Source organism: Ovis aries, chromosome 3 (genome assembly GCF_016772045.2).
Source record: "Ovis aries strain OAR_USU_Benz2616 breed Rambouillet chromosome 3, ARS-UI_Ramb_v3.0, whole genome shotgun sequence".
In the NCBI taxonomy this organism is placed as follows: Eukaryota; Metazoa; Chordata; class Mammalia; order Artiodactyla; family Bovidae; genus Ovis; species Ovis aries.
In genome coordinates, this window is record NC_056056.1 from 219,600,789 (window position 1) to 219,627,373 (window position 26,585).

The 26,585-nt window shown below is 53.3% G+C and overlaps 1 protein-coding gene across 9 annotated transcripts in view; it reads right to left on the bottom strand.

Annotated features, from left to right (window-relative positions):
• Positions 1 to 9,803: 9,803 nt before the first annotated feature.
• PACSIN2 (protein kinase C and casein kinase substrate in neurons 2) overlaps positions 9,804 to 26,585 on the bottom strand; it is a 112,333-nt gene continuing 95,551 nt past the window's right edge. For 6 of the 9 annotated variants that reach the window (XM_042247841.2, XM_015095054.4, XM_042247842.2 and 3 more), the window contains 7 exons: positions 25,604 to 25,759; positions 23,265 to 23,440; positions 21,297 to 21,417; positions 18,434 to 18,555; positions 16,371 to 16,493; positions 15,777 to 15,973; positions 9,804 to 11,570 (listed from right to left, as the gene is read on the bottom strand). In XM_042247841.2, coding sequence (XP_042103775.1) covers positions 11,458 to 11,570; positions 15,777 to 15,973; positions 16,371 to 16,493; positions 18,434 to 18,555; positions 21,297 to 21,417; positions 23,265 to 23,440; positions 25,604 to 25,759 — 1,008 coding nt within the window. In that variant the 3' untranslated portion in view covers positions 9,804 to 11,457. The remainder of the gene's footprint in view (positions 11,571 to 15,776; positions 15,974 to 16,370; positions 16,494 to 18,433; positions 18,556 to 21,296; positions 21,418 to 23,264; positions 23,441 to 25,603; positions 25,760 to 26,585) is intronic. The other 3 variants (XM_060414287.1, XM_027968177.3, XM_060414288.1) reach the window with 1 other exon arrangement.

Here is a 26,585-nt window from a genome sequence, read left to right on the forward strand (position 1 = left end):
CAAATTCAGTTTCCCTTGGGCTATAGGCAAAGAGCCATGGCTGCCAGGGGTAGAAGCCAAATTCAGTAATCCCAGATCCTGAAGCGGATAGGAAGTCCTCCTGCTCTCAAAGGAGTCTAGGCAGAAATTCATTGCTTCAGATCTGAGAAAAATAGAAGGGCCCAGGCAATAGACAGGCCCACATTGCCTTCTAGGTACTGTCCTTGCTCTCTGCCTCTTATGAAGAGAGCCTGGTTTGCCATGGTATACTAGATGTTCACATCTGGTTCACTCACAGGTAACTGCAGCCATGAAATTAAAAGACGCTTACTCCTTGGAAGAAAAGTTATGACCAACCTAAACAACATATTGAAAAGCGGAGACATTACTTTGCCAACAAAGGTCCGTCTAGTCAAGGCTATGGTTTTCCAGTGGTCATGTATGGATGTGAGAGTTGGACTGTGAAGAAAGCTGAGCACCGAAGAATTGATGCTTTTGAACTGTGGTGTTGGAGAAGACTCTTGAGAGTCCCTTGGACTGCAAGGAGATCCAACCAGTCCATTCTGAAGGAGATCAGCCCTGGGATTTCTTTGGAGGGAATGATGCTGAAGCTGAAACTCCAGTACTTTGGCCACCACATGAGAAGAGTTAACTCATTGGAAAAGACTCTGATGCTGGGAGGGATTGGGGGCAGGAGGAGAAGGGGACGACAGAGGATGAGATGGCTGGATGGCATCACTGACTTGATGGATGTGAGTCTGAGTGAACTCTGGGAGTTGGTGATGGACAAGGAGGCCTGGCGTGCTGTGACTTATGGGGTCGCAAAGATTTGGACATGACTGAGCGACTGAACTGAACTGAATATAACAGCCACGTTACCTGTAGCCAGGTAACATCTTACAGAAAAACCCCAATGATCTTTTTGGCCAGGGGCTTTCCAGGTGGTGTAGTTGGTAAAGAATCTGCCTGCTCAGTGCAGGAGACACAAGAGATACAGGTTTGATCCCTGGGTGAGGAAGATCCTCTGGAGAAGGGCATGGCTATGCACTCTATTGTTCTTGCCTGGAGAATCCCATGGACAGAGGAGACTGGAGGGCTGCAGTCCACGGGCTCACAAAGAGCTGGGCATGGCTGAATGACTTACACTTCAGCTTCATCTTCCCAAGTGGCGCAGTTGGTAAAGAATCTGCCTGCTCAATGCAGGAGACACAAAAGATGCGGGTTCAGTCCCTGGGGTTGCAGAGTCAGGCATGAATGAGTGTGCATGCGTGCTTTTTGGCCAACCCAATATTTAGTTTATTCAGTTGAACAGGACCTTGCTGAAAGCCCAGTGCCACTCTAGGAAAAACTAGACAAGCTTAGACAGTCATAGGATGGATCACAAAGTGAGAATAAGCATAGGCCTTATCATTGCCCCAGTGGACTCTAGTTTGTGCTGAGAACAAATTGCTGACTTACAAAGGCACAACATAAGAGCTGTGAGTGGTGTCTGTTCAGTGCCTTACTGAGGACGGTAGCCCAGGAGACGACCTCTCACATTGCCTTGAGGTACTGTTTCAAAGAGGTAAGGGAGGAGCCTGGATATATATGATTTTTTTTTTCCCCAGAAAAAGTGGTCATTGAACATCCAAAGATCATTGCAAATCACAAATAACAGACATCTCAAATTAATGATTTTAGCACTTTTCTTTTTATGGGAAGACACAAGAATCTGCAGTCTCTGGAATCTTTCCCTAGTTGGGTATCTTAACTATCTAGGGGCCAGTATCCAAAGCAAATGCTTTCTGCTTGTCTCCATTCTGAATTCCCCCCAGTGCACTGTCAGTGGGTGACTGCAGTGGGTACTGGCTTGAACCTTGTAGAACTGGAATGGCAGGCAGTGTACTTTTTCTTTACAAAGCGAACACTAACTCTTAGACATGCCATTTCTGTACAAGTCAGATACTTTTGAAAATGACTTCATGGAATCATGAGCAGCCTTTTCTGATTTCCACCAACCTCTATATGCTCAGGTCTAGTCTGCTTGCCTGCCAGGGCAAACTGACACTGGATTGTGGTGAAGGAAAGCACAGCCTTTATTGCAGGCACCAAGCAAGGAGAATGGACAGCTCATGCTCAAAGACCTAGACTCTTCAATGGCTTTCAGGGAATGATTTGTTTTTAAATTAATAAACTCATTTATTTTTAATTGGGGGGTCATTGCTTTACAATATTGTGTTAGTTTCTGCCATACATCGACATGAATCAGTCATAGGTATACAAATGTTTCCCTCCCTCTTGAACCTCCTTCCCACCTACCACCCCATCCCACCCGCCGCCCCATCCCACCCCTCTAGGTTGTCACAGAGCACTGGGTTTAGCTCCCTGTGTCATAGAGCAACAAGGGAATAGGTTTTAAAGATAACATTCAGGTGAGGGTTTCAGCTCATGGGCTTCCTTCTGATTGGTTGGTGGTAAGTTAACAGGGTGAGGTTTCAGGAACCTTCTCCCTCCAACCAGTCTGGGGTCAGCATGTCATCAACATCCTCCAGCTGGGGTGGGGAGAGGGGCGGGGTCTTAGTTTCTGCAGAACAACTCAAAGCTATGCGTCAGATTGTTATGATAGTTGTTGTGAGGAGGAACTAGTCTCTGCTTTATTGACGGGTTAGTTTTTTGACTGTTTCTCTTGTGTTTCTGCATTCCCTCTTCTCCTAAATGAGCAGATGCTTGAGTCTGGTCTTTGGAACTCAGGGACGGAGGGGCTTTTGTACCCAGGAGGACCCTGTAGGGTCCTTCTCGATTTCACACTTTTGGAAATTCACGGAAGTGTCCTTTTGGGGTTTTTTTGGCCACACTGCACAGCTTACAGGATCTTAGCTCCCACACCAGGGATGGAACCTGTGCTCTCTTCAGTAGAAGCACAGAGTCCTATCAAATAGATTGCCAGGGGATTCCCCTTGATTGATTTTTTTTTAAAATAGAAATTTAAGCTGATGCCATTACCTCCTTTAATGGGTTAGACGATTTGAAATCCTCAGTCAGTTCAGTCACTCAGTCGTGTCTGACTCTTTGTGACCCCCATGGACTGTAGCACGCCAGGCTTCCCTGTCAATCACCAACTCCTGAAGCTTACTCAAACTCATGTCCATTGAGTCAGTGATACCATCCAACCATCTCATCCTCTGCCCTCCCCTTTTCCTCCTGCCTTCAGTCTTTCCCAGCATCAGGGTCTTTTCCAATGAGTCAGTTCTTCACATCAGATGGCCAAAGTATTGGAGTTTCAGCTTCAACATCAGTCCTTCCAATGAATATTCAGGACTGATTTCCTTTAGGATGGACTGGTTGGATCTCTTTGCTATCCAAGGGACTCTCAAAAGTCTTCTCCAACACCACAGTTTAAAAGCATCAGTTCTTCAGTGCTCAGCTCTCTTTATAGTCCAACTCTCACATCCATACATGACCACTGGAAAAACCATGGCTTTGACTAGATGGACCTTTGTTGGCAAAGTAATGTCTCTGCTTTTGAATATGCTGTCTAGGTTGGTCATAACTTTCCTTCCAAGGAGTAAGCGTCTTTTAATTTCTGGCTGCAATCACCATCTGCATTGATTTTGGAACCCAAGAAAATAAAGTCTGCTACTGTTTCCATTGCTTCTCCATCTATTTGCCATGAAGTGATGGAACCGGATGCCATGATCTTAGTTTTCTGAGTGTTGAGTTTTAAGCCATCTTTTTCACTTTCCTCTTTCACTTTCATTAAGAGGCTCTTCAGTTCCTCTTCACTTTCTGCCATAAGGGTTGGTGTCATCTGCACATCTGAGATGTGCTTAATTCAGCCCAGCATTTCGCATGATGTATTCTGCATATAAGTTAAATAAGCATGGTGACAATATACAGCCTCATTACTATAATATTTATAACATTACAATATTATAAAAATAATTGAAAAGTGAAATGAAAATTTATGTTAACACAAAAACCTATACTTGCAAACCTATACATGAACATTTATAACACATTTATTTGTAATCATCAGAGACTAGAGAAATAGCCAAATATCCTTCAGTTGGACTGACAAACCATGGTACATTCTTCACTCAATGGAAGCTACTCACAGTAAGTAGAAATAAAGTATTGATCCATGTAACTATGTAGATGGATTTCAGATGAATTATGTGAAATGAAAGATAAGACAATCTCAAAAGGCTATATGTTGTATGATTCTATTCATATGAGATTCTGGAAAAGTAAAAACTATGTAAATAAAACATCAGTGGTTTCCAGGGGTTGGAAATAGAAGGAGGGGTTGATTACAGTGGAGCGGGGAGAAATCTGAGGGGTGAGGGGACAGTTCTACATCTTGATGGGTGATGGTTACATGACTAGATGAATTTGTCAAAGTATACACTAAACAGGGTGCATTTTACTGTGTGTAAATTATACTTTAAAAAAAGGGGGAAAAAAAGGGAAAGAAGTGCTCAGCGATATGGGACTTATAACACATGAAATACAGAAGGGTGAGAGCCGAAAAATTGAGGCTTTTGAACTGTGGTGCTGAGAGAAGACTCTTGAGAGTCTTTTGGACTTCCGGGAGCTCAAACCAGTCAATCATAAATCCTAAAGGAAGTCAACCCTGAATACTCATTGGCAGGACTGATGCTGAAGCTGAAACTCCAATACTTTGGCCACCTGAAGTGAATAGCTGATTCATTGGAAAATATCCTGATGCTGGGAAAGACTGAAGGCAGGAGAGGGGATGACAGAGGACGAGATGGCTGGATGGCACCACTGACTCGACGGTCATGAGTTTGAGAAAGCTCCGGGAGATGGTGAAGGACAGAGAAACCTGGCATGCTGCAGTCCACGGGGTCACCGAGAGTCAGACACGACTGAGCGACTGAAGGACAACACAGAACTCTCACGCAGCCATGAAGCACGCTTGTGTTAGTCGCTCAGTCCTGTCTGACTCTGTGACCCACGGACCATAGCCCACCAGGCTGCTCTGTCCATGGGATTCTCCAGGCAAGAATACTGGAGAGGGTTGCCACTTCCTCCTCCAGGGGATCTTCCCGACCCAGGGACTGAACCCACGTCTCCTGGGTCTCCTGCATTGCAAGTGGATTCTTCACCTGCTGAGCCACTGGGAAGATCCCAAAACAAGCTTTTAGTGGAAGTATATTTAGGGACATGAGGAAAGTTCATGATCAAATATTGAAAGATTGAAGCAGGGTACCAAACCACATTTAGAGTATGACCCCAATTCTGTAAAGCACACACACACATTAAGGGTAAGGACAACGAAACAGGTGCATGTGTGCACGTACAGAAAAAAGCCCAGAAAAAATGCACCAGAACATCAGCAGTATTACCTCTGCATGTTAGGAATTGAATGTTTTTCTGGGTACTTTTGCTTAGTTTCCAAATTTTCATCTGAACCTTTCCTCCTTTTACAACGACAACATTGTTATTTTAAAACATTGTTGAGGGGCAGAAGCAGCCTGGCTATCCTGACGGGGAAGTGGCCGATAAGCTGCACATGGTTCGCTTGCAGTCAGCTGCCCCTTGTTGACCAAATGCCACGAGCTGGGGGCTGTCTGTTCTCAGGCCTCTGGGCCAGGCACTCGGGTTTCTGTGGCCTTCAGTTGCCGCACTGCGTGTCACGGCTGTAGCCTGCTCACCAAGCCAGGGTGTTAGTTATCCTTTCCTCAGATAGTGATGTTATTATTATTACTTTAATTTAAAAAGTATTTATTTATGTGTTTGACTGTGCTGGGTCTTAGTTGCGGCACGTGGGATCTGGTTCCCTGACCAGGGCTTGAATGTAGGCTCCCTGGATTGGGAATGCGGAACCTTAAAAGTCACTCATTCGTGTCCAACTCTTGGCTCCAGGCCAGAATATTGGAGTGGGTAGCCTATCCCTTCTCCAGCGGATCTTCCCAACCCAGGGTTCGAACCCAGGTCTCCCGCATTGCAGGCTGATTCTTTACCAACTGAGCTATCACCTGGGAAATCTCCAGAGAATGATGTTATTTATGCAGTTCATCTGTCCCTTCCTTCACTCATTTCTTAGCCTTTCCCACAGAGGATTCAAAGAAGAAGTCTAAAACAGTGTACTCTGGGTTTTATTGGATGGTTCAAGATTGATTTCTTTTCGGTTTTTAGTTCCGCAAGCACTGGGGCTTGAGAGAAGGTAAGGCGCCATCCCTGAACCAATGAACTTGACGCCAGCAGTGACAACGTGGTGTCCAGAGTACACAGGGGGTCCTCTCAGGTCCGGTGGCTCTGATTCGGGATGACTCGCATCCTGCTAGGTAACTGCAGATGAGCGGCCCTGGGGGCAGGCACGCCCTCACCGGCCGAGGCCGGCGCTCTCGTAGTCCAACAGCGCCACCTAGTGGGCAGAGACGGCACTGCACCACCCACGTCTGAGCCTTGGTAGCTGTTGCACCTTGGGCGAGTTAGCTAACCTCTCTGTGCTTCAGGTTCCTCACCTATGAAAACAGGAATAACAATACGTAGTTCAGAGTGTTGCTGTGTTAAATGTTAATAGATGTCAAAAAGTTTAGAACAAGTTCTGGCATAGAGTGAAATACAAATGTTTACTATTACCATTTTAAATAACCAAAAAACCCCAGAATACTATTGTCATTGATTGACGAGCAAACCAAGGCTCAGAGAAATTAAGTATTTTGTTCAATGTAACATAACTAGTTAAGGTCCCACAATCAGAGTCAAGTTTGAGTGCAGGGAATATGACCTCACAGTCCATGCTCTTGACCACTGGCTTCAACTTGTCACCTTTTTAAGACTTTAGGTTTCAGAGAAGAAAAAAATATTTCATCAGATTTTGGGGTGGAAAGTCCAGCCTTCTTATATACAGTTTCGTATATGAATGAATATATGGCTTGGAGGAAGCATTCGTGCCCAGCGTCTGGTTGGGGAGGATCTGGCATCTCCATCAGGGGTCTGTATACTTTGGTTATTATCCGCTTGAGTTGGGATATATTTGGGGGTGAGACCACTTTCATAAAGTGGAGCCGTATATCTGTGTGTTTTAACAAGCCCTTTCACACTGTTGACCCCAGCTGATGATGAAAAAGAAAAGATGGGAACCATTTCCCCACTTTCCAGACGAGGAAACTGAGGGTCAGAGATATGAAGGGACTTGCCTGCGGACTCAAGGTGCCCATCGACCCTGGGGGGCACCTCTCTCTCCACTACCCGGCTGCCACCGAGCCCTTCCTGCCCCTTGCCAGGGATGGGAGGTCACGCTGGCCTAGTGTCCCTTGCTCCCTGGGCTTGCTCTCTTTTTTAGAACAATTTTTAACATAAAAAGAAGATACCTTATTTGTTTATTTGGCTGCGTTGGGTCTTAGTTGCATCATGGGGATCTTCCATTGGGGCGCACGGATCTTCCAGTTGTGGCTCTTGGGCTCAGCAGTTGTGGTACATGTGCTTAGTGGCCCCGTTGTATATGGGATCTTAATTCCGCAAAGTGAAAGTGAAAATCGCTCAGTCGTGTTTGACTCTTTGCAATCCCATGGACTATACAGTCCCTGGAATTCTCCAGGCCAGGATACTGAAGTGGGTAGCCTTTCCCTTCTTCAGGAGATCTTCCCAATCCAGGGATCGAACCCAGGTCTCTCGCATTGCAGGCAGAGTCTTTACCAGCTGAGCCACCCGGGAAGCCCTTAGTTCCCCAACCAGGGGTCAAACTGACGTTCGCTGCATTGCAAGGCAGGTCCTTAACCGCTGGACCACCAGGGAAGTCCCCTCTCTTTGTCCATACTGTCCCTGCCTCCTTGGCCTGGACTGTGGCTGATTGATCTCTAGGTCCCCAGGGCCCAGCTCCTGTGGCCTAGAGCTAGCTTAGGAGCATCTGCTGGTTGTATGAACAAATCACTGGAGCACAAGGATACGGGTACTTAGGGCAGCTGTCTTGCTCAGAGTGTGGCCCCAGGTCAGCATCCCCTGGGGACTTGTTAGATATGCAGACTCTGGGCCTCAGAAACTCTGGAATGTGGCCCGGCAAGCGGGCTGTAACAAGCCCTCTGGATGTTTGAGAACAAGCGCCCTTTGGAGCCGGGCACTGGAGTTTGGGCCCCACGTCTGTCCCTGACTTGCTGTGTGGTGTGATGCAAGCCACTCAAGCTCTCTGGTCTATAAAATGGGGCTCATTGTCGTGAGGAGGTTTCTATGGTCCTTTGCAGGGAGGGGTGCTCAGCACAGGGCCTGGCATGTAGCTGATTGGTGTTTAGCCCAAGGCTGGTTGCGAAAGCAGGCTGAGAAGCTGCCTGTCCCTCAGGAGTGCGGAGTCAGCCTGGATCCTCTGGCCCTGTGCTTGGCAGTGGCCCTGCCTGGTGGGGGATGAGCCTCAGACCTCAGCAGCTTGTTCCCCTCAGTCTCCCCCGCAAGGCAGCCCCAGGTCTGTCCATTAAGGTGCTGTGCCCCGCCCCCCATGCCTTCTGCTCACTCCCTCCAGAGACAAGTCAGCCCAGGGGTCAAGGCCGGCCCAGCTGAGGGAAAACCCCTGAGAGGGGCATAGACCTCCTGCAGGCGTCTGGGGAAGGGGCTGGTAAGGGGCACAGGGGGCGGCTGCCTGGCTCACTAGATCGAGATCATTTGCCCTCTGAGCATGACCAGGGGGGCTTGGAGAGATGAAATACCACCCCCCACGTGCTGAGGGGACTGGGGTGGGCTGCTGAGGGTCCCCTGGGGGTGGTGTGGATGCAGCCATGGTCTAGGGGGGAGAAGGGGCAGTGGCAATGGGGCTGGGGAAGACAGAGGCAAAGGGGACCTAGTGGCCCAGCATGGAGGGTGAGGGAGGGACAGCCAAGGATGCCAGGGGGTCCTGACTGGGGTCAGGGGACATGGTGCCAGGCACCTGTGGCCTGTGACTCTGAGTCTAACCTTCATGGGAGGCAGGCATTGCTATGGCTTGGAGAGGATGAGGCCCAGGGGTGGGTGAAGGTTTCCAGCTTGCCCTGAGGGCCAGGACAGGAGAGGGTAGCAGGCAGCAAGGACCCCTGAGGATTCCTTGCAGGAGCTCTAGGGGGCACAGGAAGCAGAGAAAAGAGGTTGTTTCACCCCAACTCTTGAGGGTTCCTCCTGCTCAGCCACCCTGTTCTTTATCCACCAATGGAGGAAGCAAGAACGGGCTCGCCCTCATGAATCCTGCAGACGCAGGTTTGAACTGCGGTTCTGTCGTAGGACCTTGGGCAGGGTGCTGGACTTGTTTCCAGATGGGGTGTCTTCTGTAAAGTGGGGACTGCAGACCCCCCAGTGGGCTGGCACGGCAGTACATGAGCTCACAGAGTGCCCAGACTGGCCGGCCCAGCTCAGGCCATGGGACTGGGAGCCTGCCCTGACCCCGGTTGTCTCACAGAGACTGCCGGGGCAGCGGGCAGCCTCGATGGGCTCAGCACCTCCTCAGAAGCAGAGAGCAGGGCCCACCTCACTTGCAGCGTGTTTGGAGCTGGGCAAGTTCTTTGCAGACGATGCCAGTGAAGTGGGCCTGACACACAGCAGGTGCTCAGGACGTTTTCGAAGCAGCTGGGGCCATGAGTGGTCTCTGGTCTGGTCTTGCTGTCTGGGCCCCGGGGAGGCGGAGGGAAGTGCCAGCCTGCTGCCCATGCTGGGGGCACCAAGGCCACACAGAAGCAGGTTGGAGGGAGGGAAGCACCCTGAGGTGCCTCGACTCCCTGGCCTCTAGCTTGGCAGGGACAGTGGGGCGGGGACACGGGTCCTGGGCAGTGCTCTTGCACCTGGGGTCTTGCCTGGCTCCAGACGCCGGTGAAGACACGTCCACCAGCTGGTGTGAGTGGGAGGCACACAGATGGTCATAATCACGAGATCAACTGTTTATTGATTTTTTTTTTCTAAAATACTATACGTTTAAAGAAACTCCTAAACTGAAAAGACTTGACAATTTTTGGTACATCTGTAGCAAAGGAATGAGGATTCTGCTGGTAAGTTTCCAGGACAGATAGACACGCATCCTCAGGACAGACAGACACACATCCACTTTCAAGCGAGCTATCGAGCTCACTGGGAACACTGAGTAAAATGCATAGCTTGTGATGGCGGCAGCCATTTCTCCCATGTCCGAGTCACACAGAGGAAAGGTTTGCCCTCCCTCGCCGGCCCCGTGGTTACAGGGCAGCTTCCTGCCCCAGCCCGTCGGCTCCCTGATGGCTGCAGGGTGCTCAGAAGAGACCCTTGTGCTGTGGGGTGAGACCCAGCTTTTCTTGGCTCACGAGGAACGCGGATGACAGTGAGATCTGCAGCTGCCTGCAAAGACGCGGGAGTTTTGTACAGTGTCTGCTACAGAGGACGAAGGCTAGCTGGGCTGAGGACACTGGGCTCCCAGCTTGCCAGCGAGGAAAGACTTCCCAACAGCAGGCTCCGCTGGGCCCAGCCAACCAGCCAGGCCTACGCCCGGATGGTCTTCAAGCAGTTTACAAATTGAAGCCACTGTCAAAAGCCATTCAATCTCATGAACACAGTAGACGAGCTCTTTAGATTCTCTGAATATCAAATAGTATATACAGATATACACCAAGACGTGACAGTCTAATATAGAGCATCTTAACTTTAGATGCGTTCACTTGAAACGTTAGTCTTACATTTTAACCTTTCAAAAATCACTGATAAAATTGTTAATTTGCAAGAGTAAAGCTTTAAGCACAGAGTGAAAATAGATTTTAAATATGGCGACTTTAGAGAGGACTACATAAGGTTATTGGCAAAACTCACATTTGGACACCCCAAATGCAGACAGCATTCAGCTTGGAAACCCAACCACGTGTTCCTATCTTTCCACTGCAATCTCTTGCCTCAAACATGGACTGTTCAGGCTGCTGGCTCTCGCCCCAGGCAGTGGCATGGGTGATTCACAGAACAGCATGGAAACAGAGACACTGCCTCAAGACTACTGGGGGACATTGACCTATGTCATAATTTAAGTATAAATGAACGCAAGAATGGGAATATAAAAAAGTAACTGTACACAGCCTTTAAATTAAAAACCTAAGAGTGTTCACTCAGAAAATGGCATGTAAGTTTGTTCATTTAAGTTCTAGCAGGTGATGGGGCTTGTCATAGAAAGGAATCAGTGGAGCAAGGATTAGTGGATCCCACCATTACCATCAATGTGGAGGAGAGGAGGAAAGACAAGGTCAAGAATACACGGATCCATAATAAGCCAACACACAGCGTGGGGGCGGTGGGCGGGGGGCGGTGATTCCTGTTGTCCTGCAGCTTCCTGTGATCGGCTCTCTCCATCTGCACTGTGGAAAGGGGGCCGAGTTCCAGGTGAAATGACCAGCTTGTCTGCCTTCAAGAGACACCATAAAGCCAAGAGCAATGGACCCATCATCTTTTGCAGGAAGAGGAGTGGATGCCCACACGGCTGGCTGGAGGGGCCGCTGCCTGGGGCCAACGGCTAACAGAGCTGCTGGACCTCCGCTCCGTCCCTCCATCAGCCAGCCCACCGGCCTGTCACTGGATCGCTTCGACGTAATTCGCAGGGTACAGGCCGACCTGTCCGCTGTCCAAGCGCCCCTTGCACCAGCCCTGCTCATCTTCATCCTCTATCTTGGTCAGCTCGTCCCCTGCAAGACAAAAAGGGAGTGGTCTTGGTGAGCCCTCACCCTGGGCCCACTGAGGGTCTCTAATGTGGGTGGGAGGCGCAGGCATTCTCCTGGCAGGATGAGGGCCTGGCTCTTTCTCTACTAAGTCGTGTCTGAAGTTGTGTATCCAGTGGGGGGTGGCTCTGAGAGATTAAAGACCCCCATCTCTCATACAGTGCCCCTCAAGCATGCCAGTCTCAGTTGCCCGAGAAGCTCCTGCAGAGACTGCAGGATTTTGCCCTCTGACTGCTCCAGGCAGGTCCGAGGCCCTGTCCCGCAGGGTCTGTGCCACCCCCGCAGCCCTTCCCCCTGGCCTGGCCCACACGGTCTTCTCGAATCTCCTCCAGCACTGCTGCCGTGGTCTCCATGCCTTCCTTTAGTCTGTGTCTAGACTGCAGCTGTGGGAGGCGTGGGGGCCCGTTCTTCTCTTCTCAGCACCAAGCTCAGAGCATCTGTCCTCTGACTTGAAGAAACCAAGCTTTTCCAGCACCCAGAGCGCGCTGGCATGGTCCTGGACTCTCCCCGCAGCTCTGGGTGCCACTGCAGTCTGACTGAGCCTCTGTTTACTCAAGTAAGGAGGAGCCTCTACTTCGCACCAAGGCCCTGGGAGGTGGAGGGGATACGGAGATGAGAGAGGGACAGAAGGAGCCTGGGCTCTCAAGGAGAGAGGACAAGGACCGCAGGTGTGATCAGGCCTGGCCTTCTCCTGTTCAGGGTGGCCAGAGCAGCCCAGAGCCAGGGGACCGGAAGGAGTGGCCTGGTGCCCAGCCCGCAGGGACAGCTCTGAGAACTGGCGGAAGATGGGCCTGCGGAGGTGTCTTTATTGGTCAGTTTGCAGCTTTGTGTTTCTCATTGGTGTCTGGCCCACTTTTCAGGCTTAGCTGCACCGGTTTCCTCCGGCAGTTATGACTTATTTAGCCCCATTCCCCCAACTCCTCATTCTGCGCGCAGCGGCACCGACTCAGAGGCCCGCAGGGCCACACCCGGGGGTCCCAGAGCTGCTGGGAGACTGAGCGGCGCTGTGAGGACTAGGGGCGAAAGCACGGAAGGACCCGGGTAGGCGCCAGCACGCGGCGAGCACCTGGTCCCCGTGCTGCCCTCCCTGACTCTCACGAGAGACGGCTCTCTGCCTGCCGCTGGGGACCCACTTCGTCAGCACCGCTGCTCCTGCAATGCAAGAGGCCGCAGGGTGGGCATCACGAGTGGGAAACCCCCTCTCCTCCCACCCTGGGGGCTTCCTGTGCTCCAGCAGGGCCGACACGGAAGCCTGGTATCTCTTTCTCATCTGGCCTCACAGGGCAAGCCTCCCAGGAGCAGACGGGCAGCAGCTCTGAGAGGGGGGCATGTGGTGGGAAGCTCACCAGGTGGAGACCCTAGGCTCTGCAGGCGCAGAGAAGCGGGGAGCAGCCAGGGCACGCTCGAGACAGGAGGAAGTGGTGTGGCTGGGAACTAATGTGACCTCAGGGGGGTAGAGGGAAGAAAATTACACAGAAAACAGACAAAACTAACTGGAACCTGCCAAATCGTAAAAACGTAAACTGGTGATTAGAAAGATTCACTTCAGTTTCCTTTTGATAATGAGACATTTTAAATCTATAAAATTGCTGACAAGTCCAAAAGATAAGATTCAGAGGGAACTCCCTGGCGGTCCAGTGTTTAGGACTCGGTGCTTTCACTGCTGGGGCCCAGGTTCAATCCCTCACAGGGGAACTACAAGCCTGCAAGCCACACAACAGGGCCCAACTTAAAAAAAAAATTCAGAAAGAATAAAAAATTAAAAGTCAATCAATCAACAAACAAAGTAAACAAAGCAGGGGGGAAACAACCCCAGTCAAGAACGTAGGGAAACTCAAGGGAGTTGCCTGCTGGTCCAGCAGTGAGGAGTCCATGCTTCCACTACAGGGGGGCATGGGTTTGATCCCTGGTTGGGCAATTAACCTGCCTCTTGAGAAATCTGTATGCAGGTCAGGAAGCAACAGTTAGAACTGGACATGGAACAACAGACTGGTTTCAAATAGGAAAAGGGGTACATCAAAGCTGTATATTGTCACCCTGCTTATTTAACTTCTATGCAGAGTACATCAGGAGAAACGCTGAACTGGAAGAAACACAAGCTGGAATCAAGATTGCAGGGAGAAATATTAATAATCTTAGATATGCAGATGACACCACCCTTATGGCAGAAAGCAAAGGAACTAAAAAGCCTCTTGATGAAAGTAAAAGTGGAGAGTGAAAAAGTTGGCTTAAAGCTCAACATTCAGAAACCAAAGATCGTGGCATCTGGTCCCATCACTTCATGGGAAATAGATGGGGAAACAGTGGAAACAGCATCAGACTTTATTTTTTTGGGCTCCAAAATCACTGCAGATGGTGATTGCAGCCATGAAATTAAGAGACGCTTACTCCTTGGAAGAAAAGTTATGACCAACCTAGATAGCATATTCAAATGCAGAGACATTACTTTGCCGACTAAGGTCCATCTAGTCAAGGCTATGGTTTTCCAGTAGTCATGTATGGATGTGAGAGTTGGACTGTGAAGAAGGCTGAGCGCCGAAGAATTGATGCTTTTGAAGTGTGGTGTTGGAGAAGACTCTTGAGAGTCCCTTGGACTGCAAGGAGATCCAACCAGTCCATTCTGAGGGAGATCAACCCTGGGATTTCTTTGGAAGGAATGATGCTAAGGCTGAAACTCCAGTACTTTGGCCACCTCATGCGAACAGTTGACTCATTGGAAAAGACTCTGCTGCTGGGAGGGATTGGGGGCAGGAGGAGAAGGGGACGATAGAGGATGAGATGGCTGGATGGCATCACCGACTCAATGGACGTGAGTCTGAGTGAACTCCAGGAGTTGGTGCTGGATGGGGAGGCCTGGCGTGCTGCGATTCATGGGGTCGCAAAGAGTCGGACACGACTGAACAACTGAACTGCACTGAACTGGGCAATTGAGAGCCTGAGAGCCACAAGGCATGCCCCCTCCCCGCCAAAAAAAAAACTGACAAAGGTGTTTAAAGACACATGAGAACTTCCCACAAGCAGCCAGAGTCACCCTATGACCAGCTCTGGGGTGGAGTGGGTAGCTGGCTACTTTCTGAGAGCTGAGAGAAGGCCGCCGTCAGACACAGCTCTCAGCCAGGGTGGGCAGGAGGTCGGACACAGGGTCTGCCCCAGAGATGGGGAGTGCAGGGCACACTTCAGCCTGTGCTGGCCGAGTCAGGGCCCAGCAACCCCTGCAGTGGAGGGCTAGGGGTGATGCTGGATCTGGGGTGGCTCTGAGGAGGGGCAAGGCGGAAGGAAGAACCCTGGCTCCCTTCCAGCCTGTCTAGAGCCGGGCTGACCAAACCTCTGGGAATAGGCTCTAAGACAGTGCTCTTCAGACAGAGGATGCAGCTGGCATTAAATAGAAACCAGGACAGAAAATTTCCACACACAGAGCTCATATGATCAGGATCCAGGCTGTTTCATAAAACCTGGGTTCCAGCTACTGGCAGCAAAGTTGGCTACTGTGTTGGTGGCAGGGCTGCAGGGAAGGGTAGAATGCAAAGCCCCGAGAAGAGGCTCTGGGACCCATGGGGATGCTGCCACTGTGCTGGGGGCCCCTCTGCCCACTGTGGGCCTCTGGAGAAAGGCTCCCCTGGGGACTCGCAGGCACTGTTTCCAGGGAGCCTGCGGGGTAGCCGGATGGCCTGGATCTGTGTCTTTTATGCGCAGGCCTTAGCCTGGCTGGGGTAGCATCTTGGGCAAAGGCACGGGGCACCCCGCTGTCTTCTAACCTTTGGTGTTGAGCATCTGCCATGTTTGAATGGAAGGTGGGATGGGGCGGGGAACACACAAATGGAACTAGACCTAAAGAAAGCAGGCTGGGACCTCCCTGCTGGTGCAGCGGGTAAGAATCCACCTGCCAGTGCTGGGGACACGGGTTAGATCCTAAGTCCGGGAAGACTCCACATGCCGTGGAGCACCTAAGCCCCTGCACCACAACTACTGAGCCCAGGCTCCAGAGCCGGAAGTTGCAGGTGCTGAAGCCTGCACACTTGGAGCCTACGCCGCGCGACAAGAGAAGCCACCGCAGAGCAGCCCCTGCTTGCTGCCAACAGAGAGGCCTGTGCACAGCAACGAAGACCCAGCGTAGCCGGACGGACGGACAGGCTGGAAGCAGTGGCCCCAGAGGCCAGCCGGGCGCCCACCTACCGGCCTTGAAGCTCAGCTCGTCGTGCTCCTGCCCTTCATAGTCGTAAAGGGCCCGGACCCGCACTTCTGTCCCCGAGGGGGTGTCCTCGTCAAAGGGATTGGAGTCCCCGTTGGCATCCGTGGAGGAGAATGGGTTGTTAGACTCATCGTCTGACCAGTCCGTGGGGTAGCTCTGGGTCTTCTCGTAGCTGCTCACGCTGCAAGAAAGGGTTGACCCAGTGGTCCTGAGCGTGGGGCTGGCAGGGGCCTGAGGCCCTGCTCGGAGCCTCAGACCCCACCTGGGGAGACCGGGAGCCCTTGGGCTGGGCTGGCACTCCTGCAGAGCGCGGGCCCCTCAGCAGCACCCGTGTTCCTGTGCTCATAGGCTGGACCTTGACGAGGGTTAACACAGGGCAGAGAAAAAGCAACCACAGACTGTTAACTGGTGCCTCCCTCCCTGAGAAATCGAGAAGCCAGAGACCATCCACCAGCCGGGCTGCCTCCTGCAGGCCTCATGCATTGCCCTGAGTGCCGAGGGGGCGAGACCTTGGACAGAGAGAGAGGAGAGAGAGCGCGAGCGAGACGGAAGCCAGAGGGAAACGTTTGTTCACCAACTTTTTGGCCTTAATGTCTTCCTTCTCACTGACGGTGCTCCCCGTGTCGTCCTCATCCTCGAAGGGATTGTAGCTGGACAGTGACTGCGCTGACCGTTCGGGGTTGCCCGGGACACTAAGGTCACTACGGGGAGAGAGAGAGCTTTCAGGGGACCCCAACTCGGCAGCCCCCATAGTCTTGGGTGCTCCCAGCTGCAAGATCACAGGGCCAGGATTTGAAGGGACAAACCAGCTCCCTGTCAAATGGGAGGAGTATGTTGTTGGAGCAGAAAGAATGTTTTAGTGAAACACTTAGCAACACTTTGGCTCTTGAATGCGCTTAAAGCGTCTAAGAAAGAACAAGACTTGCATTTTCCCTCCTTGTGTCTAAACACAGTCTGTCCTAAACAGGAGCCCTGCATGTGTGCAGGCTGTTGCTGGAGCACAGGTGCGTCTGGGCTCAGGGCTTCTCTCTGCAGTCCTCCACCTGGCCCTCTGAGGAGGGCCAGCAGGCCGACAGCCTGTGGGGCTCAGCCTGGGGCTCTCCAGACCCCACAGCCCCTAGCGCCCTCTCCTTCTGATGACAAAAGGATCCAATAGCCTCCTTCCTGGGTCTTCTGGGTCTGCAACTTCCAAATCAGAACCAAAGCTTGTTGAATAATCCTTTCTAGGAAGAAAGGAAGGACCCCTTCTGTGCTCCAGAGAGAGAGAAAACCCCGTCTGCTAACTGCCTACTGTGTGCCAGGCCCAGAGGGGACCAAAGAGAACTCTGACTGCAGCCTAGCCTGAGCGAAGACAGCAGGTGATGAAATGCAGCGACTACAGGTACTGAGCACAGAACAAGACGGTAACGAGGTAAGACAGGCCCAGAAAGCCTGGGGACCCCGCTGTGGACTCTGCGCAGGCAGGCCCGGCCACTAGGTGGCAGGCCAGGGCTGCCCGGGCCAGCACCACTTGTCTCCCAGTCACTCAGCATGGAGCCGGCATGCGAAGTGCTGGGTGGGTGGCTTAGCCAGGGCGGGGAGGGGAGGAGAGGACACGCCTTAGATGCCACCAGAGGGACCCCCCAGTGGCCAGCCACTGCCACACAGGCTTCAGGCCTGGCCAGGGGCACTGGGCCTATGCCTGCCTGCTGCCTGCCTCTGGGCCACATGTCTGAGACCCCCAGACCCTAATCCCTCCTTGGCACCTCTCTCCAGCTGACCTTCTGACAGGGGGTTGGTGCTGGGCAGCTGAATGTGTGCAGCAGCCCTGGCTGGTATGGACCACCCTACCCCCGCCCCTAGGTGCTGCCTGACCCCTGGCACGCGCTCATATCCTGCAGTCATTTAGCCAAGCCCACCTGCCCAGGCACTGGCACAGCAGCTGAGTGACGAGCAGCCACATCAACCCAGGGAGCGCGGGTGGGGGCTTCAGTGCACAGGAACACAGAAGGCCCCTGGAACCGTGCCGACCCTCCCCAGGAGGCCTGGAGCCTGACGTGTGTTAAAACTCAGCAGGGTGTGGAGGCCTTGGGGCCCCGGGGGCGGCCTCGGCTCTGAGGAGGGCAGTAACGCTCATCTGCTGGGAACTCTGACCCTCCTTGAGCTGAGGACCTCAGTGCCACCTGTTCGATCCAAACTCAGAATAACCAACGCTCTCAGCAGGGGTAATCTGAAGAAGGGGGCACTGGACAATGAGTGCCCCACCCTCGAATCAGGCACCTGCCTACGGCACAGGAAAGTAAGTACAAACCTGGCCAAGGTCCCTGACCCCACATGAAGGACGCCCCCAGTCACCTCCACCTGCCCGTGTGCACTGCTGGGTACGTGCGATGGACAGCACCCTGCATCAGTTCTTTCCGTCACAAGGGGCCCAAAGTGCGCTGTGGCAAAGGCTCCTTCTCCGGATCTTTGTGCAGCTCTGGCACTGAGTGAAATGAAGATTCTCCCAAGAGAGGCCCTTGGCTGCTGCCCAGCAGAGCATCTGGAAAGAGGCCCCGGGGTTCCCTGCAAGGCCCCTCTGGGGAGTCTCCCTGGGTAGGGGCATCCCAGCCCTGGCAGAGGACTCGGGGCCTTGCCAGGGACGAAGGTGCCCAGTGCCCACCTGCTGGGCTTGTTCTGTGAAGCCTGGTCACCAGTCTGGTTGATGCCCATGAGGGTCACGCCATCAGCATTCTTCTTCTTCTCTTTCCGGCTGAGAGTTCGATTCAGGTCCGCAGACCACTCCTGAGCAACAGGCACCGGGGAAGAAAGTCAGGAAGTTCATTTGTCTGAGGCCACACGAGCCTAACGCCACAGCCACGAGCTGCTGGCTGGCCCCACGCAGTGTGGCGCCTCGCCGCACTGTGTCTGCTCTCCCTGCCTCCCAGTGACCCCAGGCCCGTGACGCCCACCACTGGCCCTCCTCGCCACACAAGGTGGGCACTCCTCAGGGGCCCAGACTCCAGGGGCAGACAGCTGGTGAGAACACTGGGGCCAACACTCAGGGGTTCTGCATTCCAGTCCCAGGTGTCCTCCCCATCCAATCCCACCCCAGCCCTGTGGCACTCGGCCTCCAGACCCCCAGGCCTTGCCAAGTTTCCTCATGCTTCCAAAGCAGACAGAGTACCTCTGAGGGGCTGGCATGCAGTGCTAAAGACCCTCCCATCCACCTCTTGACTGACGTTCCCAGTGACGCAAAAGAGCTGGGTGCAGGACCTGAGCCAGCCTGTGACTCGGGAAGCGGGCCCTGGGTGCACACAGAATCAGGTGCAGGGGCTCCCGCACCCTGGGGACCCTGAGGAGTGGCACTCGCCCAGCCAGGGCTGTCCTCTCCCACCTGAACAGCGTGTGGGGCAACAAAGCACCCAGCTTATGTCTCTGAAGGCTCACTGTTCCCAGCATGTGAACAGGCTTTCATCAACTGTTCTGGAAACGGGGAGAACAGCACGTGTGTGTACGCATGTGATGAATTCTCCCCCCCGGCCAACTTTACCCATTATCAAATCACTTTATCTGAATTAATATTTGGGATGACCGAGCCCACAGCTGTGCTCACATGTAGTTACAGAAGCCACCTTAGAAACATCAAGTCTAACTGCCAATTTGTCACTTGAGGAAACCGAGGCCCAGAAAGAAAAGTGACTCGCCCACATACAGTTGGTGGCAGACTTAGGCCCCCAATCCCAAACTGAGGTCACCTATTTTCTTAACTGAAATAAGCTGACTGAGAACTCGATTAGAATTCAGAGTCCCCATAATGACCTTCTAAATATAAATCTGTCCTGACAGGGTGGCTTCCAAGGGCCAGTGCGATCAATAGCTGGCCGACCGTGAAGGGAAGGGCCTGCTGTTAACGTGGACAACCACAGCCCAGGCCATACTGTGGCCATGGTTCTTTAACCAGCACATGCTGTCAGACGAGGCCGTGGATGCCACACACAGACCCACAGGGGCTGACCACACCGCAGGAGGTTTGGAATTCAACAAGTTAACCATAAAATAGGAACTTACTTCATCCTTGTGGCATGGAAAATAAAAACAAATCATTCCATTAGAGAAAGTCCAGCAGAGCCCTGTGAGAGCTGCAGGCGTGTGCCCCATGCAGGCATGCATTCCCAGCTCAAGGGGCCCACAAAGAAGAGCCACCATGGGCCCTGGTCAGGATACCCATGACAGCAAGACTGCCTGTCAAGTGTTCCTTTCCAGACCATTCTATTCCTGGGTAGGGACCTGCAGTCCTAAGGGAATCAAGGCTTGGAGGGGTGCATATCACAAGGGGTCTCTAGAACCCAGGGGTGCACACCAGTAGCCTCACCAGGGGGAGGAGAAGTGGGGCTGTGCATTTTCCTCCAGAACCACTTCCACTCTGCTCTTGGCCCCTGTTGGGGGCAGGGGGAGGGCTCAGTTGTAGGGACCCACATCATCACGTGGAAAAGCTTTCTTGAGAAGCTCCAGAAAAAAGGCACTGGTATGAGGGCTGAAAAGATGCCAAGCTACGATGGGGCTAGACGAAGTTCTGTGTGGGGGGCCCTGGGACAAGACCCAGTATGGACCAGGCCACTGAAGCCCCGGCCACAGAGAAGATAGGTACCACTGTCATCCCCATATTACACATGGGGCAACTGAGGCACAACCAGGGCAAAGGACCTGCTCAGCATCCCACAGCGAGGAGGTGGTGAGGCAGGTCTGAGCACAGCCTGGGCTCTGGCCGTGATGAGTCAGAGGAAGCCAGGTGGCCGGAGCCCAGCGCCGAGGGGTTGCCTCAGCCCCTCCCGGGGAAGGCAGCTGCGGTGGCCCCGTGGAGCTTCCCCAGCCCCTGATTCACCATGATGTAGGGAGAGCCCTGCCCCCAGAGGGCAGGTCCTAGGACTGTGGCCACTGCCTTCTCTGGGGCCTTCAGGGGCCCGTGTACTGGGAACTCAACTGGCAGACTGGAAGAGTCCTGAGGGCTCTAGAACCTTGAATTTGTGTGTAAAGACACTGGATAGCTTGGACCCATGAAAATGAGAAAAGAAAGCTAATCCCGCACCAAAGCTGACTGAGTTTATGTAAGGAAATAAGAAAAGGACCCTCTGTGTAAGAACATACACTCTGAGACCGTGCCTGCTCCCGCCTTGGGCCAGCGGCTTCTGAGCTGGTGTCCCTGGCACTCCAGGCCTGGAGCACTGTGGCCACTCCTTCCCTGGCCATCCTGCAGGGCTGAGCAGGGGCCACCAGGGCCTCTCCACAAAGGGAATGCCGAGGGTCAACAGGGGACCGTCACAGTTCTCACAAAGAACATAACTGCACCTTTGCCAGAGACTCAGAAGGCCCCTCAGCAGTGCCCAAAGCCCCTTGGAACACTAAACATCTGCTTGGTCTCTAAGGTGGCCGTATGCAAACGCTGCCATGTCAACAGGGCACAGGCCAACTCTGAGCTGGAAGGAGAAAGTGCAGCACTTGGCGCTGTGGGCCCAGGTCCCACCCAGGCCAGCGGGTCTTCCTACCTCAAACTGGGGCCAGTTCATGGACATGCCTGGCCCGTGATTGGCTCTGAACCACCTCAGGTCCTCCACTGCGTCGGCGGCTTTGATGCTCTGCTCCAGGTCACGGTAAACGTTTTTGTAGCTAAATCAGAGAGAAAAGCATGACTCTTTTGGAAGGCCACCAGTCAGCCTTGGCCAGGGCCTGCCCAGAGTCGGCATCAAGGCCTGCAGCCACATCAGGGTCGGCGTGACAGTGCAGATCAGATGCCTGCCCTGGTGCGCTGGACAGTCATCTGGCCGTGATGCACACAGAAGGGGAAAAATGACAGCCGTGGCGTAGAAGCCACAGCTTCAGGTTCTGACAAATCAAACCAGGAGGCAATAACCTGGTTTTGTTCTGCGTCAGATAATATAAAAGGTGCTGGCATCTAGGCCACAAGGGCCCCAGTCTGCGGTGGTTCCATTTCACCAGGTCCACAACTGAGTGTCAGGAAAGTTGCTCCTCACCCCTTCAAAAAAGCTGGTAGGTTTACATTCAGCAAGTGAAGACTGGCCAGTGCTGTGGGGGCTGCACATGCCGTCGGTCAGCTGGGGGAACTCCTGCTTCTGCTCCACAGCCTGGAGCAGCTCGCCTCCCTAGGAAGCTGCCCGTGAGGACAGGACCACCACACTAGGTCTTGGAGCTCTCGCTTCTGGTCTGTGTGGCCGGGAGTCATTCCCCCTCTTGGGGCCTGTGCCCACTCTGTCCAGTATGCACAACCCACCTGTTATGGGGTGAGCCATGTCCTCCAAAAAAGATAATGCTGGTGTCACCCCAGGGGTCTCAGGATGAGAGCTTGTTGGGAAATGGGGTCTTTACAGAGGTAATCTGTAAATTTAAAAACCCACCTTTTTATAAAAAGGGGGAAACTGGGACACAGGGACAGAGAGGGGACGATGTGAAGACCCAGAAGATGGCTGTGTGCCTGGAGGGATGCGTCTGCAAGTCAGGGAAGGACCCTCCCCTAGACCAGAGCTGCCAGAGGGAGCGAGGCCCGCTGACACCTTGGTTTCAGAACTGCGAGAGAATAAATTTCTGTTGTTGTAGGCTGCCCAGGTATCAGCATTTTACGATGGCGGCCCTAGGACACTATTAGACCATCTGTTCCTCAGGGTGGCTTGGAGGACTAAGTGAGGCAAGGCAGTTACTCCACACAGAGGAGCCTGGTAGCCCCACCCCGCCTCTGCCTGCAGGGCAGCCTTGGGCAAGTGACCAAACCAGGCCTAGCCTCTACTTCCTCATCACTGAGATGGGGAATAATGTCACTGACTGCACAGACACTCGTAACGACTCATTAATTGTTGGCACAGCAGCTGAACAACTGAATGCTTTTCTTATTTTTCAATATTAGAAGGAGACAAAAAGAAGGTAATTCCCTGTTGACAACAAGCTCTGACTTGTAGGTCATTTCTAAACGGCTCGGCTGTGTGGATGACACGTTGAGGCCTGGGGTTAGCACAGACCTCTGCCCTGATGAAGGTGTCATGGGACCAAAGATGAGGGAAGTGGGGAAGAAATATCATGGCCTTGTGTCTTCATTCAGCAATGAGGCTCGCGAACTGTGCTGCCCAAGGCCCTGCGGCCCTGGAAGTCCAGCAGCAGGCTGGCAGGCAGCTGCTCTGGATGGGAAGGAGCTTGTGAAAGTCCTCACACTAAGGCCACCCCTGGCCTGGGTGCACCAGCTGGGGGACTACTGGACTTGCCCCCGGGTTGATTTCAAATGTGTCACTGTAGCCAGTCCAAGCTGCAGCCCTCCCTCCCTGCCCAGACGCAGAGCTCTGCACCCGGAGCTGGCAGAGCGTGGCAGGAGGCCATCAGACTTGGGCCAGCAAGCAGCCATCCTGGATGGCAGGACCCCACAGGGCCGCAGGCGGGCTCTGAGGCCACCCCCACCCCTCCCCACAGTCTGGAGAGCAGCAACCCCGAGCTCCCTGGCGAAGGACACTCACCTGGCCATGTTCGACAGATCCAGGTGCTTCTGCACCTCCAGCAGGACTTCCCGGAAGAAGCGCAGGCGCTTCTCCTCGAACTGCTGGCACTGCTCGAACACCTGCTCCATGCTCTCCATGTACTGCGGCGTGCTCTGGCCCAGCTCCTTCAGGGACTTCTCGTACTTCTCTTTGCTCTACAACAGGGGCCAGGCACGCGAATGAAGACTCATTTCCACTCAGCCCGCTCCCCTCTGCCCGAGAGCGAGCGAGCCTGGCTCTGCACCACCCTGCCCACCTCTGGGGCATCATCTCCCTCCACCAGGTCCAAATCCATCACAGCTCGACTACTCCTCGGGTGACAACATGAAGCCTGCCACTGTGGGTGACCCTGCACCCAAGAAGCACCCCAGTCTGTCTCCTCTGCACCTAAGTTTCTGCCTAGAGGACTCAGACCCCACATGGCTCCTGAAGGACATTCCCCTCTCCCCCAGGCTGGACTGTGAACAGTCCTCCCCACCCCCCACACAGCCAGGCCTCCCAGGCTCATCCTGAGGCCCTCTCTACCTCCAAAGGCACCCTTGGCAAAAGTGTCTCAGTCCCCTATCCCCCCTAGATTCCAAAACCTGAAGAGCACAAGCTCCAGAGTCTGACAGAACTCCAAGTTCAAGTTCCAGCCCCTCCACTTCTGAAACACAACCATACTCCTGGCATCTGCCAGGTCTCTCAGCTGGAGTAAGACCCAGAAGGCAGCCACTGGGGAAGAGGCAGTCCCTCAGAGCCAGTGACCATGCCCCTCTCGCATGGGGAAGGACTGTGCCCCAGGTCTTGCCCACAGCAGCAGTGGCTCCCCAGCTGCCTTTAAGGCAGGACCACAGGGCTCTGAGCTCCACGGAGACCTGTGCTGTGCATTTCTGGGAGCCTCACTTTCCTTTTCAGCAAACAGAATACTTCTACTTCACAGTATCCTGATACTTAAGGTGACAGACAATGGGCACTGAGCTGCACCAAGACATTCAGACAGTCCTGGTTCCCTTTCCTCCAGCCCATGACACCACCTTCCTCCCTGATGACACCCCCCGACACACAGTTATTCCTTCCCAACTGTCCTCAAGAGGGGATTTCACCAGAAACAAACTACGAACATAGGTGTAGCCTTTTCTCGAGGGTGTTTAGGGACAGTGTGACAAGTCTAAAGTTAGCATGTTTCCCTTGCAGGGATGTGCATGAGGTCAGAAACCCACACACTCTTCCCTGCCCCGCCCCCCAACATATGACTTTGACAGTGAAGGGGACCATCAGCGTGATGGAGCTTCCTACGGTGGAGGGAGGGATGGTGGGGCTGGGGTCACCCATTTATCACAGTCGTTCTCACTCTCAAGACCCTGAAAGGGGCTTTGACCATGGATCGGGGGGTGGCCTTTGCTCTCTGCTCTTCTGTTGCTGACGACAATACGGGGCCTTCTGAGCAGGGAGTGGCCCTCCTTGAGCTTTTGCAGGCCTCAGGCCCGGCCCTGCTGCTTCTGGAGCAGCGTCTCTGCCCCCACTTGGGGGCAGCAGTGAGGAGCTTCGTAGAGGGCACAGCTCTCTCATGGTCACACCGCTGGGCGGCCGCTCCGAGCTTCCTCCATTTCCTCCACCACAAAACAGACGTGCAGCTGCCTAATTCCCCTATTTCCCTCGGCAGCTCTTCTAAGGCTCAGGACCCCTGCTTCCCCTCTGGGCATCATGCCCTAGTCCTGAAGCTCAGTGCTCAGCTCATCTCTAACTTCACCTCTCTCTCCAAAACCAGGCTGGGACTTCCTTCTGTGGACACTGCAGCAGGGCAGGCCCTTGATGGTGACAGCCTCCAGCCACCACCAGCCCTTGGAAGAGGGCACAGGATGGGAGTGGGGCCAGGGGCCAAGCTGGGAGCTAAGGGCTCCGGAACCCTTGCTCACATCTGCCCTCCCTTCCCAGGCTCTTAAAGCTTTTTCCAGCAGCTCTCTGTCAGCAATGTCCCAAGCCTTTACTTGGCCTGTCAAGCCCACCGGTCCTCACAGCCCTCCATACCAGCTCGCCCATCAGCTCCCTGCCGTTGACATTCACAAGCTAGTCCTTCCCGCCTCCTGCCTGCGGCCACCCCGGCCACCCCGCACCCTGCCCGCCACGCACAGGAGTCACACCCCTGCCTGCCCAGTGCTCAGTGCCGCCCTGTCCTGAGGCGGCACTCAGGGCTGTGGTGAGGTGACGGGTGATCTCACTGATGCAGCCATCTGTCCATGGATCTGACTGAGCAGTGACAAAGGCTCGTCACACGCCAGACACGTGCACGGGTGAGGCACGTGCTCTCAACATGCAAAAAAACCCGCACGATTTACCTTAAGAACATCCTGTTTGCACTTCTCTACTCTGTCTTGCAGTTTCTTAAGCTGCTCAGGGTTGAGGGACGGGTCGGCTCTGCTGTTGTTCTCGCGGGATATTGCCAGCTTCTCCTCCTTGCATGCTGCATGGTAGGCCTTCTTCGCTGCTTCAACCTACAGGGAGAAGGAGTTCCCAAACACCACATTTAAAGGTCAAAATCCTCGCTCAAGGTTACACAGACTGTGGGCAGTGCCTGTACTCTTAAGAGGACAGGGAAGATCAGGTGCAAAGCCGTGTGTCCAGCATAATCACAGCACGTTAAAACAGAGGAGCTCTTTCAGCGAATACTGACGGGGTGCCTGCTTTGTTGTCAGACACCGTCTAGGCAGAAGGAGTACAGTGCTCGACAAAGAGCCTAGCTTTCACGCAGCTCACCGTCTAGCTGGGGGAGGCAGCTGCAAGAAAGAGGAAACAGTAAGGCAGTGGCTGACAAACGCCGAGGAGGAGAAGCAAGCAGGGAAGAGAGGCAGGTGCACTGGTGGGTCTGGGCTATAGCTGTACGTAGAACAGCTGGAGAAAGCCACACAGGTGACCTGCAGTGAGACTGTGACGGAGGTGTGGGCCTGAGGGAAGAGCTGGCTCAGCAGCTGGAAACCTAACACAAGAGAAGTGTAACGTTGGGAGAAAGGGTCATAGGCCACATTCCATATTTTTAACGACTATTTTACATGAATACACACACATATCTATAGATATGGTGTGTGTGTGTGTGTGTGTGTGTGTGTGTGTAATTTAATAGATGCTTCTTAACTGAGCCAAGTCACAGATTTCATTCTAGAGCAGAAAGCTGAGTTTGTAACCAGAGCCTCATGAGGCAGTCCATCATCACAAATGGGACCAGAGACAAGAAAGAAGAGACAGGGGATGTGGCAAAATAGACAAGACACGGAGTAGACAAGGAAAGCCTGCTGTCACAACCCGGAGACGGAAGTCTGCTCA